We start from the raw sequence: 14,845 nt of genomic DNA on the forward strand, positions 1-14,845 counted from the left end.
AGTTCTAGCGAGTGTATTTTTATCACGATACTAGCTGTTTTAGTTGCATATCTATAAAATACATCAGCTTTATTGGATTCATTGAATTATTACATACGTGGCTTTGACTTTATAAATGGTATTGCGTCTAGTCTAGAATGGCACTTCAGTCACAGACTACCAAGTATACGTATAATTGAAATACTTTGAATCAACCGTGCGCCTACTTTTTATTTTGATTGTGGTATTTCTGCTGCATTAAAACTAGTTACAATGAGTCGATGGACACTCATAAAGCATTATTTGGAACGTTATCCGTCATTACAATCTGTGATTTACATTCACATTTTCCTTGGCCAGTGTTACAATATCAGTGCCTCGAAATTCATCAATGCCTTATCAACACTATACTGCCTCGTGTATGTTACGACCGTAATAGGTTTGCGCTTTTACGCCAAAACAAGATTCACTGTGTACATGATACCAGCAGTAGAGTTGGTTTTCAACTCGGTACAAAGTGTTTGCAACAAAAACCGATATTTTCTAAAATATCTAACCAATATGAAACTCATTGACATTGAATTAGGGCAGAAGAAACCTCTCCTGACAGGAACTGGAAAAATTGTTTTGTTTTATACTATGGTCATGAGATGGATATATTCATTTTTTGTATTATTTAAACAAGTTAATAATCTATTCTTATTTATAATGATAAACGTAGTACAAGTATCGAATGAATTAACTGTCGTTACCAGAATTATCATCATTGATCTGTTGTATGATCGGATGAAGTTGCTCAGAAAATCTTTTAACACACAAGTTGGCTCTAAAAATGACCGAGAGCCTGAAAGTGTGGCAGTCACGATCATGAATATTAGAAAACATGTACGCTTATATTACAAGATTCTGGATAACTTACAGGAAGCTGAATTCCAGTTTCAAATTTGGGTAAGATAACTAATTTCTGCAGTCTCGCTTTGTATAAAAATCACTACCGGTACAGCCACACATGTAGTAAGCAAAGTATTGTATTACTTATTTTGAAAAATTGAATTAAAAATAAAATTTCCCTTGCAGCTGCTAACTACGATCACATTCAGCTTTTTGAAGATTTTGGGATGTGCTTACGGGATAATGAATAAACATCCCCAGGTAGATTAGAATAAGACAAACTATTCATGTAATTAGTTCATAAGTATACCTACCTACTTAGAAAAAATACTTTTAACAAATATAATTACTTATTGATAATGTTTCAATACGATTCGTAAGGACGACAATTACTTTCAGATCGACATGTCACAAGCATCGATTTATTCAGTGGATCTTGCGCTAGATTCATTTTTAGCCATGGTGCCATCTATGTTTATGGAGCTTGCAGCGAATGAAGCGGACAAGATGAAAAATTGCCTCACAATCAAAATATCTCGATGCAAAAGTATTTATGAATTTCAATTTTATGTTTGACAAATATAGCACGAGTGGCATTGCGCCGTCAAGGAGCTCGCTAAATGTTTCCTTGACGACAATTTCAGTCGAATTTTTTGACTTAAGTACTCATCGTAGATAGATTTGCCGAGGGCTCTGACCATGTAATTTTAGTCGACAAGTTTACTTCATTTTATATCTTGAATGAAAAAAAAAAACTGTCAGCACTTTTGAATTGTAACATAAATTATATCGGCAGCTGGCCAATATCGGCAGATAAAGCTGCGGATAACGATACCTTGGAAGAAGATCTAATCTGCGAGTCCCTTCTAATAATAGTATCTATGCTGTATGACTAAACATATAGATTATGCATGTTTTTATTTAGTTATTTAACAGTTTATTCTACACAAGACAAGTTGATTATATACAGTTTATTCGATTAGAAATATCTTCCAGCTGGCCGGGAAAGAGATAAACTAACACCAAGAGAGACCAGATAGGCGTGCACATTAAAATTAAGATAATAGAAAATATATAGATAATTTTTCGTGATCTTTTTTTGTATTGTACAGAGTATTTCATTGTTTTCAGACCAGTTATTGCGTGAGGAGATGCAGCATGCTCTGAACGCGTTCAACTTCCGCCCGGTGGAGATGTGGCTGTGCCGCTGTGTACCCGTCAACGCAACCCTGCCTATCTCCTACGTCTGTGCTACGCTAACTTATATAGTCACCATGATGCAGTTCCTTCAATTCAAATTTACCGCTACCGATGGCGATTAGGGTACTTCTATACACTTTTACAGTATACCTACAGGATGTTAGTGACACCGTAACGAGAACTTTGAGGGATGATTCAGACCATGATTCTGAGTTGATAGTGAAATTTTCCGTCGCAAAAGTAAGGAACGGAAAATTTTAAATACCACAATATTTTTGATAAATTTTCCGACAGAAAATTGAATTATCCCCCTCATCCCCCTCAATATTCGGTACGGTGTCACTAACACCCCGTATAGCTGGATCACTTTTTCGCTTGCATACCCGGCCAATTAGTCAATGTCATTTGCGGCAAATCTACAATAAGTCACATAAAAAAAGGCTTGCATGCTGCTAGTACTTTATAACTTTAATTGTAAGTACTTATGTATAATTAGCTTTTGATTTGTATACATTTATCAAAGTAATATTTTGATAAATATATTATAATATATATTAATATATTGTGATGTTAATGTCTTGTCTTTGTGTGTGGCGTCCTTTTATAATAAACAATTTCTATTCTATTCTATTTTATGTCGACAAAGATGTATCATGCAGGGTGTTAGTGACATCGTAACGAAAACTTTGAGGGATGATTCAGACCACGATTCTGAGTCAATATCAAGTGGATTTTTCCGTCGCAAAATTCATGTTTTTTCAATTTTCAATTCTATACTTTTGCGATGGAAAATTCCACTTGATATTAACTCAGAATAATCAGCTGAATCATCCCTCTCAGTATTCGTTACGATGTCACTTACACCCCGTACAAGTACATACGGTAGCCATACAAGTAGGTATGGGTGTTAGTGATACCATAACGAATATTGAGGGGGATGATTCAGACCATAATTCTGAGTTGATATCAAGTGGAATTTCCTGTCAAAATATTCATGAATTTTTTTGTGTTTTTCTTAATTATTTTTCTATCCATACTTTTGCGACGGAAAATTCCACTTGATTTCAACTCAGAATCATGGTCTGAATCATCCCTCAAAGTTTTCGTTACGATGTCACTAACAGCCTGTATATAATCTGGGAAGATTCTAAACCTCGAACATCGTCATTCCGCCTGACCACATTCACTGAACCTATTCCTAATAAAAAAAGAACTTCGTGATAAGCATTACACGTGGCCGTGAGCAAGAGCTACGATTGCCACTTCATACGAGTACTACAATACGAACTTGTTAATAGTGGTAAGTATGCTATTACCAACTTATTAGTTGAAATGTGCGTACATAAAACGGCTATAAATGTAGACGACACGCATTAAGGGATTTGCACCCCCTTATAGTAGACCAATATATTACCAAATTCTCTTCATAATGTCAATGTTTCACAATATTATTTACTAGTAGGTAATATGCTTAATACAAAGATGATTTTGTGGACCTTGTGTTTATTATATAAGTCTGTACCTTTTAAATAAATAAGATAACCTATGTCTATGTACTTCTATGTCTCATTGGTTTTACACGTGTTGTACCTATATAATTTTATCATTTATTTCAACCTTTTTCAATCTAAATATCTAAAACTTCTTCTACCGTGTGGGTTGTGAGATGGATTACCGATCACGGCAACCCTGGTGCCAGAGGAATATTATATTTAATAAATGAAGATGGGTGGTGGTGGGTCTAAACGGAGTTGACTATTCGCTGTATTTATTTTAAGAGTGACTATTTTTGTAAACCAAATTATAAAGATTCAGACGGGATACTATGTTATGTTAAAACTAAAAAGTCTGAAGCAACAGAAATATGATAAGAATGTTAATAACCAACAATAATTGGTGACTTGCTCCCAGCAGTGATCTCTCTTCGGATAAAAATAGCAATAGTTAAAGAAAGGAAGTGAGGTTGAGATTGAAAATTAATTTGAAATACAAGTGTTGTATGACTGCGTTCTGTGTACTTATTAGAAGAAAACAATCACATCATAATTTATACAGGGTGTTAGTGACATCGTAACGAAAACTTTGAGGGGTGATTGAGGCCGTGATTCTTAGATGATATCAAGTGGAATTTTCTGTCGCAAAAGTATGGAATTGAAAATAATTAAAAAAAAAAAAAACAAAAATATTCAGGAATATTCAGACTGAAAATTCCACTTGATATCAACTCAGAATCATGGTCTGAACCATCCCCCTCAGTATTCGTTACGGTGTCACTAACACCCATACCTACTTGTATGGCCACCGTATGTACTTGTGTGGGGTGTAAGTGACATCGTAACGAATACTGAGGGGGATGATTCAGCTGATTATTCTGAATTAATATCAAGTGGAATTTTTCATCGCAAAAGTATAGAATTGAAAATAATTAAAAAATAAATAAAAAAAATCATGAATTTTGCGACGGAAAATTCCACTTGATATTAACTCAGAATCATGGCCTGAATCATCCCCCTGAGTATTCGTTACGATGTCACTAACACCCTGTATATTTGCATTGCACTAGGCGTAAACTACAACTGATGCAAAGATGACGACCAGATTATTTGTTTGTAGTACTTAATAGACAAATGATTACTACCAAATGGCTCAGTCAATATTGCTATTTTCACGAATGCAAACGCAAGTGGTAGATTCAAATACAACCAAGTGAACGTAGGAACACAATAGGTTCGTTTAGATCGGCAGTAGAACAATAATAACAAATACCTAGGATAGCTAGCGATATCAATAATAAATACCTGCCTAATATGTATACCGTGGTAATAACTATTGGTACGGCATTACCACTTCTAACTGTATGCACTAATATCGTGATTTGCTTGCCATCTACCAATTTACGGAAACATATAATTATTATACACTCGCCTTATCCCTATCGCATTTCACTGGACCAACAACAAGACAATCTTGCGGTCAATATGATTATTTGCGTTTAGAGATAAATATGATATGACATTACCTATAAACGTCCATTGAATGAGAGACGTAATGCTATAATGGCGTCTTATATTAAATATTATGATCGAAATGATAATCAATATGGAACATTCTAAGGGCCACCCACACAACAGACAGCAGGGACAACAGGGACTACATCTGGCCGCACCGCATCGCACTTTGCTATTGCTTCTATCATTTTTTGTCACTTAGAACCGTCATTTATTCGAACGAGTCAATGCGAATGTACGGCGTACGAGGCGGAGTTGACGAGGTCGAAGCGGCGCGGCAGATCGCGCTGTCGCACGTTGTACTGTCAGCTTTAATCAAATGCCAAAAGAACGCGGTAGCGTGCGACCACTTGCGACAGGGTGCTATCGCTCGCGACAGCATGCGACTGAGCGCGGCAGCATGCTGCGCCGCTGTAGCACAGGCGGAATAAATGTGGACCCGTCACTCAGTGTTGCCTGATGGGTTAATAAGCTTAAGCCTAAGGTTTTCCTACGACGGTTAAAAATATCTTATTCTAAAAAGTAAATAATCTAGCTAGAACAGTGATTGTTAGTTTAGCGTAATAAAACGGATTTTACGAGCCGTGGTCGTCTCGCTACTGCAGTGACGCGCAACAATGTACTATGGAAACGGTTAAGTTCATTCAAATATTTCATTTTGTTGACAATACGAGTACGCTACACGTTCGTAGCAAACACACGTCGATGGGCATGAGTACAAGAGCTAACGTAAACATACGTCTTTTTATTATGAATAATGGAGTAACTATTGTTTCGTGTGCGGTCTAGGACTAAAAGGTAAACTAAAGGTATACCTACTTTGGTAGTTCTCATTTCCGGCTGTCGTAAACTAAGTAAAGAATTATGCGTATAGTTACGCAGTGCATACAGTGAATGTATCATTCTGGGGTTTATTTACAAAAGTCGCTGCATGTAATATCTAGCTATTAGTTCTACCGACTATGTGTACGTGCATTTAGGTTAGGTGCGTGACACATATCTTTAGGAAAATAGATTGGCTATCTCAAAGATAAAAACATAGCACTTAGCGGTGGCTAGAAAAAGGAAAATTTTCTTGTACTTATAATACCGTATAAGTACCTAACGAATGCTTCAGTATGAGTAAGTATAGTATATAAAAAAAATGGTTGTCTACAAAATTTCCCGTGGACATTTTCAATTAGTTAAGTGCTATAATGTCTTCTAGAGGGGCGTCATATACTAGCAATTTACGTTAATTGTACTTTATATCATGACTACGGACTTGAACAATGTCATCAGCAAATGTAAACAATAACCACTTTTATATTATATTTTCGTTTAAAATGATTAAAATATTATATTTAAAAAAAAAGCACATTATTTTGTCTTCGACATATTTGTATGTTATATCAGCCACTGTGTCTGTTAATGCTAATAAGAGAGTATCGACTATGCTCGTATTTATGAAAAATCATGTTACTAATTCACGGTATTCATAGTATGGGCTAAATTTAAATCACACTTCCACAATGTTAACAAATCAAAATGAACACACATACAGAACTATATGTACGTATAATGGAAGACTTTGCTACTAATAAATCAATGAGGTTACTGAATGAAATTATACTGATAACATTATGAAAGAAGCTCTGTCCCAACTTGATTGTGCATTTCAATGTAAATACTTATAAAACTTAATTCTAAGACACCAATATGTCTAGGTCTAGATATTGAGATTAATGTATGAACCATGATAGTACATAAAACCATAGTGGAAAAAATCATCACTACGAATTCCATACTCACAACGTTGAAAACGACCTCAGCATTACGAAGTTACCATCCAAATCGCAGTATTATTTGAGTTCCCGGGTGAAATCCCGCAAAGCCCTTATTTTATTAAAACTTCAAGTTTATTTGTGAGTGAGAGACAGAGGGAGGGATGGACAGACTTTTTGTGCAACTGGAAGCAATAACGAAGGAGGAAAATGCGTGAGCAAAACATTGGAATGTAAAATGTACGAAATCTCTTTCTAAAGGGCAATAATTTTGTCGGCTATGTATGTATGTATGTTGTTTGTGCTTAAAGTACATAGCATGAACATAACATAACAGGGTAAATATAAGTGTAAACGACGTCTGTGGTTCAGTGGTTAGAGCGTTGGGCTCACGATCCGGAGGTCCCGGATTTAAATCCCGGTGGGGACACATCACGAAAATAACTTTGTAATCTCTAGTTTGGTTAGGATATTACAGGCTGAACACCTGAATGTCGGAATGTAAGATGATCGGAACTTCGGAAGGTACGTTAAGCCGTTGGTTCTGGTTACTACTTACTTACTGATGTAAGTTAGTAGTCGTTACATGAGCCGTCAGGGGCCTTTGGTGGCTCAATAGTAAACCTAACACCAGGATTGATGGGACTGGTACTCCACCTCCAACCCAGACGATAGAAATAGAGGAGAGTGTAAATATATCCCACTACTAAGCACAGGCCTTCTCTCTAGTAGGACATGGAGCATATATTCCATCGCGTGTGGCATATATTCCACGAGGTGTTTTTATCTCTTAAGCAGTATTTATCTCTTAATTTTCATAGTTATTTGTCATAGGTAGGTATAATTTTATGCAATAAGCATAGTTCTAGCGAGTGTATTTTTATCACGATACTAGCTGTTTTAGTTGCATATCTATAAAACACATCAGCTTTATTGGATTCATTGAATTATTACATGACGTGGCTTTGACTTTATAAATGGTATTGCGGCTAGTCTAGAATGGCACTTCAGTCACAGACTACCAAGTATACGTATAATTGAAATACTTTGAATCAACCGTGCGCCTACTTTTTATTTTGATTGTGGTATTTCTGCTGCATTAAAACTAGTTACAATGAGTCGATGGACACTCATAAAGCATTATTTGGAACGTTATCCGTCATTACAATCTGTGATTTACATTCACATTTTCCTTGGCCAGTGTTACAATATCAGTGCCTCGAAATTCATCAATGCCTTATCAACACTATACTGCCTCGTGTATGTTACGACCGTAATAGGTTTGCGCTTTTACGCCAAAACAAGATTCACTGTGTACATGATACCAGCAGTAGAGTTGGTTTTCAACTCGGTACAAAGTGTTTGCAACAAAAACCGATATTTTCTAAAATATCTAACCAATATGAAACTCATTGACATTGAATTAGGGCAGAAGAAACCTCTCCTGACAGGAACTGGAAAAATTGTTTTGTTTTATACTATGGTCATGAGATGGATATATTCATTTTTTGTATTATTTAAACAAGTTAATAATCTATTCTTATCTATAATGATAAACGTAGTACAAGTATCGAATGAATTAACTGTCGTTACCAGAATTATCATCATTGATCTGTTGTATGATCGGATGAAGTTGCTCAGAAAATCTTTTAACACACAAGTTGGCTCTAAAAATGACCGAGAGCCTGAAAGTGTGGCAGTCACGATCATGAATATTAGAAAACATGTACGTTTATATTACAAGATTCTGGATAACTTACAGGAAGCTGAATTCCAGTTTCAAATTTGGGTAAGATAACTAATTTCTGCAGTCTCGCTTTGTATAAAAATCACTACCGGTACAGCCACACATGTAGTAAGCAAAGTATTGTATTACTTATTTTGAAAAATTGAATTAAAAATAAAATTTCCCTTGCAGCTGCTAACTACGATCACATTCAGCTTTTTGAAGATTTTGGGATGTGCTTACGGGATAATGAATAAACATCCCCAGGTAGATTAGAATAAGACAAACTATTCATGTAATTAGTTCATAAGTATACCTACCTACTTAGAAAAAATACTTTTAACAAATATAATTACTTATTGATAATGTTTCAATACGATTCGTAAGGACGACAATTACTTTCAGATCGACATGTCACAAGCATCGATTTATTCAGTGGATCTTGCGCTAAATTCATTTTTAGCCATGGTGCCATCTATGTTTATGGAGCTTGCAGCGAATGAAGCGGACAAGATGAAAAATTGCCTCACAATCAAAATATCTCGATGCAAAAGTATTTATGAATTTCAATTTTATGTTTGACAAATATAGCACGAGTGGCATTGCGCCGTCAAGGAGCTCGCTAAATGTTTCCTTGACGACAATTTCAGTCGAATTTTTTGACTTAAGTACTCATCGTAGATAGATTTGCCGAGGGCTCTGACCATGTAATTTTAGTCGACAAGTTTACTTCATTTTATATCTTGAATGAAAAAACAACTGTCAGCACTTTTGAATTGTAACATAAATTATATCGGCAGCTGGCCAATATCGGCAGATAAAGCTGCGGATAACGATACCTTGGAAGAAGATCTAATCTGCGAGTCCCTTCTAATAATAGTATCTATGCTGTATGACTAAACGTATAGATTATGCATGTTTTTATTTAGTTATTTAACAGTTTATTCTACACAAGACAAGTTGATTATATACAGTTTATTCGATTAGAAATATCTTCCAGCTGGCCGGGAAAGAGATAAACTAACACCAAGAGAGACCAGATAGGCGTGCACATTAAAATTAAGATAATAGAAAATATATAGATAATTTTTCGTGATCTTTTTTTTGTATTGTACAGAGTATTTCATTGTTTTCAGACCAGTTATTGCGTGAGGAGATGCAGCATGCTCTGAACGCGTTCAACTTCCGCCCGGTGGAGATGTGGCTGTGCCGCTGTGTACCCGTCAACGCAACCCTGCCTATCTCCTACGTCTGTGCTACGCTGACTTATATAGTCACCATGATGCAGTTCCTTCAATTCAAATTTACCGCTACCGATGGCGATTAGGGTACTTCTATACACTTTTACAGTGTACCTATAGGATGTTAGTGACACCGTAACGAGAACTTTGAGGGATGATTCAGACCATGATTCTGAGTTGATAGTGAAATTTTCCGTCGCAAAAGTAAGGAACGGAAAATTTTAAATACCACAATATTTTTGATAAATTTTCCGACAGAAAATTGAATTATCCCCCTCATCCCCCTCAATATTCGGTACGGTGTCACTAACACCCCGTATAGCTGGATCACTTTTTCGCTTGCATACCCGGCCAATTAGTCAATGTCATTTGCGGCAAATCTACAATAAGTCACATCAAAAAAGGCTTGCATGCTGCTAGTACTTATAACTTTAATTGTAAGTATGTATAATCAGCTTTTGATTTGTATACATTTATCGAAGTAATATTTTATGTCGACAAAGATGTATCATATATAATCTGGGAAGCTACAAAAACCTCGAACATCGTCATTCCGCCTGACCACATTCACTGAACCTATTCCTAATAAAAAAAAGTACTTCGTGATAAGCATTACACGTGGCCGTGAGCAAGAGCTACGATTGCCACTTCATACGAGTACTACAATACGAACTTGTTAATAGTGGTAAGTAAGCTATTACCAACTTATTAGTTGAAATGTGCGTACATAAAACGGCTATAAATGTAGACGACACGCATTAAGGGGGTGCAAATGTAGACCAATATATTACCAAATTCTCTTCATAATGTCAATGTTTCACAATATTATTTACTAGTAGGTAATATGCTTATTACAAAGATGATTTTGTGGACCTTGTGTTTATTATATAAGTCTGTACCTTTCAAATAAATAAGATAACCTATGTCTATGTACTTCTATGTCTCATTGGTTTTACACGTGTTGTACATATATAATTTAATCATTTATTTCAACCTTTTTCAATCTAAATATCTAAAACTTCTTCTACCGTGTGGTTTGTGAGATGGATTACCGATCACGGCAACACTGGTGCCAGAGGAATATTATATTTAATAAATGAAGATGGGTGGTGGTGGCTCTAAACGGAGTTGACTATTCGCTGTATTTATTTGAAGAGTGAAATTCAGCTCGATATCATGTAAAGGAATTTGATTGGTAAAAAATGTTTAGGTAGGTACAAAGTGTATTTTTTACATTTTAGTTACAACACATACTTTTATTATTATTAATCTTCTTCTCTTGTGTGGGTTGTGGGTTGTGAGGTGGATTACCAATCTCAGCAACCCTGGTGTCAGGGTTATTATTGAGCTGCCAAAGGCCCCTGAAATGGCTCATGTAACGATTACTCAGTTACATCAGTACGTAGTAACCGGGACCAACGGCTTGACGTGCCTTCCGTTGCACGGACCATCATACTTTTGGACAATCAGATGATCAGCCTGCAATGTCCTTACCAAACTAGGGATTACATATTGTTTTTTTGTGATTGTCCCCACTGGGATTCTAACCCGGGACCTCCGGATCGTGAGCCCAACGCTTAACCACTGGACTACTGAGGCCGTTGATTGATTTTAATAATAAAATAATGTAATGAACGCACGAACTCACACCAGGTGCCGCGTGTAGCAAATAATACATGCAACGCGTGTGTAAATCGCCTAAAACAGCTTCAGAGTAATGAAACGGTAGCATTCGGAAAGTGCTAAATGTGAGCAAGACAGTTAGAGACAGGTCAGTGTAAGCACTACAGGAAGTGTGGAGGGTGCTTACCACATAACAAGACACCCGTGTATTGTCTTAGCTCGGCGAGTGTGGGCGCCGCCTCTAACACTTTCCTTAGAAACACTCTCTCGCGTTTCTCGTGGGGTCTGCTGCAAACAAACAATTATATTTATATATTTTCCTTTCATTTCCACAGCCTGTTTACAGGCCAGCGTCCTGCGTTGTAATAGCAACAGATAGTGTTTATGTACAATTGTCCACATAGAGTCTCGCGTTCTTACTATTATTATTCTAAATTGATTGTTTAACTCTCAGGAATTTTTCGTTTAAGATTCATTCTAATTCTATTTGAAATAACAAATAAAATGTAAATAAAAAGTTCAAACCAAAATACTGTGCAAAGTTAAAGCCTATTAAACTAGCAAAATTCTTCAAAAAATACGTTGGTAACCATTATGTTAATTATGGTTCTCGCGTCTGAGTACAGGTCCTGTTTTGCAGGTACAGACCAATTACTAATATGCTCTGTTGCTGGTTGATATCAAGGCTAAGGAGATAGTTTTTAAACAGCATAACCGCCTCTGAAGCTACACGCTTTATCAGCTAAAATTTAAAGAGTTGCCTGTGTAATTAAGTAAGTTAAGTAATTAAAGAGTATTTGTCTTATTTCGTAAGTTACTAAACTTTGCTGACCGCTTCCAATTCTATAGATGTAAATAAAAATCAAAACCACGCAGTGTCGACCAAAAACAATCAACTTCTATTGACATTAAACTTCTCTAGTAATTCCACGAGTGGTTTAAAGGTCGTATAGTCTACAAACGACGTGGCGGTATTGTGTGTGAACGTAAACGAAAGTACGCCACAGTTTTAGTGGTCCGTTTCAGGTGTAAACAGCTCATGAACCTGAATTGCTGTTGTTGTCTGATGTTTGAAAACGATGCTATTAATTTAGAGACCATCACCTGGAATTCATAACAACCCCATTAAAGTATAATAATGCATTCTATAATGCACGAATCGACGTTAGTTATGATCTCATAAAGAAATATACCTACAGTCGTAATCGTTAAAACTCACTGTAAGTTAATTTATTATTCTATATTTTATATTTAATAGCAAATTTCATTTCATGAACAGGCCGTTATGGTTATTTGAAAAGCGTTTACTTATAGCTTTTGGAATTGTTTGTAATGTTTTAAGGCCTGTTAAGCTCTAAGTTAGATACACAAGCACTTACTCACGTTTGGGACGAGCCAACTTCGAAACTTGTCACGTGGGTTCGTCTGTAATTAACGTCATTTTTACCTGAAATACAGAGGAATACAAAACACAAATAATCTTAATCCTTTCGGGGAGAAAGCGCTTACGGAAAGTTTTTGTACTTCGCAAACTGTACTTTTTGCTGTTTTTGTTAGGTTATCAATAGCTCTGACTGAACATTGTTACATTATCTACTTATTCTTTTCTATCTTATGTTTTTAAAGCCATTCTTTTTCCACACTTAATGACGTTTGGTTCCACACAAAATGTCAGTTAGAACTAGTTTTAAATTATAAAAGCAATACAGTATCTATTGAAATGATTACAATATGAGTAGTGGAGTCAGGGTAGCATCCGACGATCACCGTTGGAAAGTGAAAGCAGGATTTATAAACATGTTCTCCGATCACAGACCACGTATAGTCGAAGATAAACTATTTAAGAATGTTGTTTGATAATCATGTAATTATACTATTCCCTGAGCTACGTTGATCTGACATAAAATATTGTATAAATGTCAGCAAGGGACGGTTACGGGACGTTTCTAATTTAGCGTAACTTGACCATGGCCTATATGAGAAAAGCCGTGACTGCTACTTAAAACCAAAATCCCCGTACGACAAAATAAAAAACAATCCCCCGCCTTCAAACATTTTTCTTTTTTTTTATTTTTAATTTCGGCCAGTGTTGCAATGACTCGTAAATATTTTACTCGATTAAAATTGACCTTGCACTCGGACTCATCCTGCCCCCTGAAGTACGATCGGGCATGAATCGAAATCTATCAATCCTGTAAGAGGTAACTCAATATAAATATGTGTATTAACTACTGATAAACTATCTAATAGCTTATTTTGTCACTTTAAATGAGCCGGTAATATTTTTAAAAGAGTAACAAAATCATGAACATGGCATAGTATTTAAAAATATAATTTCAAACATCTCATTACATAAGTGAATATAAATAAGACGAGTCTTATTAACCGACATTAGCCCGTCAAACATTTAATACCGAAACACTATTATTTATTGATAGTAAGATATAAACAAAATGTGATGTTAAACTAAATAAAAAGAACTAAACTAAATTTGATAATTTCACGACTTAAAAATTACGGTTGTTTAAGTAACACGAACTAGTCATTATATTGAAACACATTTAATTAAACGTTTAAAATGGATTTTAAAATAGGTATCTGTTTTACAAAAAAATGCCGTCTAATTACCGATACTTTCATTAATTATAATTAGCACAATTCTTAAACTTCAAAATGAAACAAATCGGGCCACTCACCATGTTCATTCCCATTAATCGTCATCTTCGCAATGTCAGGGTCACGGCACTATGAGCTATTTCACTTAAACTTAACAATTTTATACAACTACATCGAGAGAGAGGAATGTAAAAAAATCAACCGCAAACTTTTGACGTAAACACAACAGACACTTTACAGTCTTTAGCGGCCTCCCGTAGGCCCGTGTGATCTCGTTTAACGTCCTTCTAATAATAAAATTCGTCGCATGCGCAATGCGTTCAATTGCCATAATAGAAAATACATTAATCACTGAGCGTCGAACACGCCGTCAGAAGGCGTATGTGTAATCGACATAGTTTGAAAATATGAGTGAGAGTTATTCAACATGGATCGTGTGCGCCGGACGTTTGGAGTCGACCGTAGTGCGGCGTCGGCGGCCGCTGCCGGCTCGCCGCATGCGTGCCGCGCTCCCGGACACCTGGGGATCCGGACACCCGGCCAGCTGGACACCCGGCTAGCAGATCTTCCTCAGTTCCACCACGTCTAAACAATCTTTTCAAAATAACGATCCAGTACACTTTGCACTTTGTTATGAAAGGTTGATTCAAAATGCTACATTGGTATACTTTGGTTAGGTAACAATGTAATTTCTACGATAAGCGAAATATTCCCACTGATTATTTCGCGCAGGTGTTCGAGACATTATAAAATGCCTATCCAACTCGTTGATAGTCTTGTTCTGAGGTATCAGAAACA

At 36.1% G+C, this 14,845-nt stretch overlaps 2 protein-coding genes across 6 annotated transcripts in view; one reads left to right on the forward strand and one right to left on the reverse strand.

Moving 5' to 3' along the window:
• LOC126382265 (sodium/hydrogen exchanger 9B2-like) overlaps window positions 1–14,479 on the reverse strand; it is a 41,879-nt gene extending 27,400 nt beyond the window's left edge. Inside the window, exons 1-3 of one of the 5 annotated variants that reach the window (XM_050032087.1) lie at window positions 14,128–14,479; window positions 12,815–12,878; window positions 11,619–11,716 (exon numbers count right to left, since the gene is read on the reverse strand). In XM_050032087.1, the coding sequence (XP_049888044.1) occupies window positions 11,619–11,716; window positions 12,815–12,878; window positions 14,128–14,152 (187 nt within the window). In that variant the 5' untranslated portion in view covers window positions 14,153–14,479. Of the gene's footprint in view, window positions 1–6,869; window positions 6,982–11,618; window positions 11,720–12,810; window positions 12,879–14,127 lie in introns of those variants that run through there. The other 4 variants (XM_050032081.1, XM_050032094.1, XM_050032102.1 and 1 more) reach the window with 4 other exon arrangements.
• Window positions 713–2,484, forward strand: LOC126382436 (uncharacterized). Its single transcript, XM_050008875.1, has 4 exons — window positions 713–927; window positions 1,057–1,131; window positions 1,270–1,417; window positions 2,002–2,484. Exons 1-4 carry the CDS (start codon window positions 766–768, stop codon window positions 2,190–2,192), a joined length of 576 nt encoding a protein of 191 aa, XP_049864832.1. The 5' UTR covers window positions 713–765; the 3' UTR covers window positions 2,193–2,484.
• Window positions 14,480–14,845: the final 366 nt, after the last annotated feature.

The sequence above is a fragment of the Pectinophora gossypiella genome, chromosome 1 (genome assembly GCF_024362695.1).
Source record: "Pectinophora gossypiella chromosome 1, ilPecGoss1.1, whole genome shotgun sequence".
Taxonomy (NCBI): domain Eukaryota; kingdom Metazoa; phylum Arthropoda; class Insecta; order Lepidoptera; family Gelechiidae; genus Pectinophora; species Pectinophora gossypiella.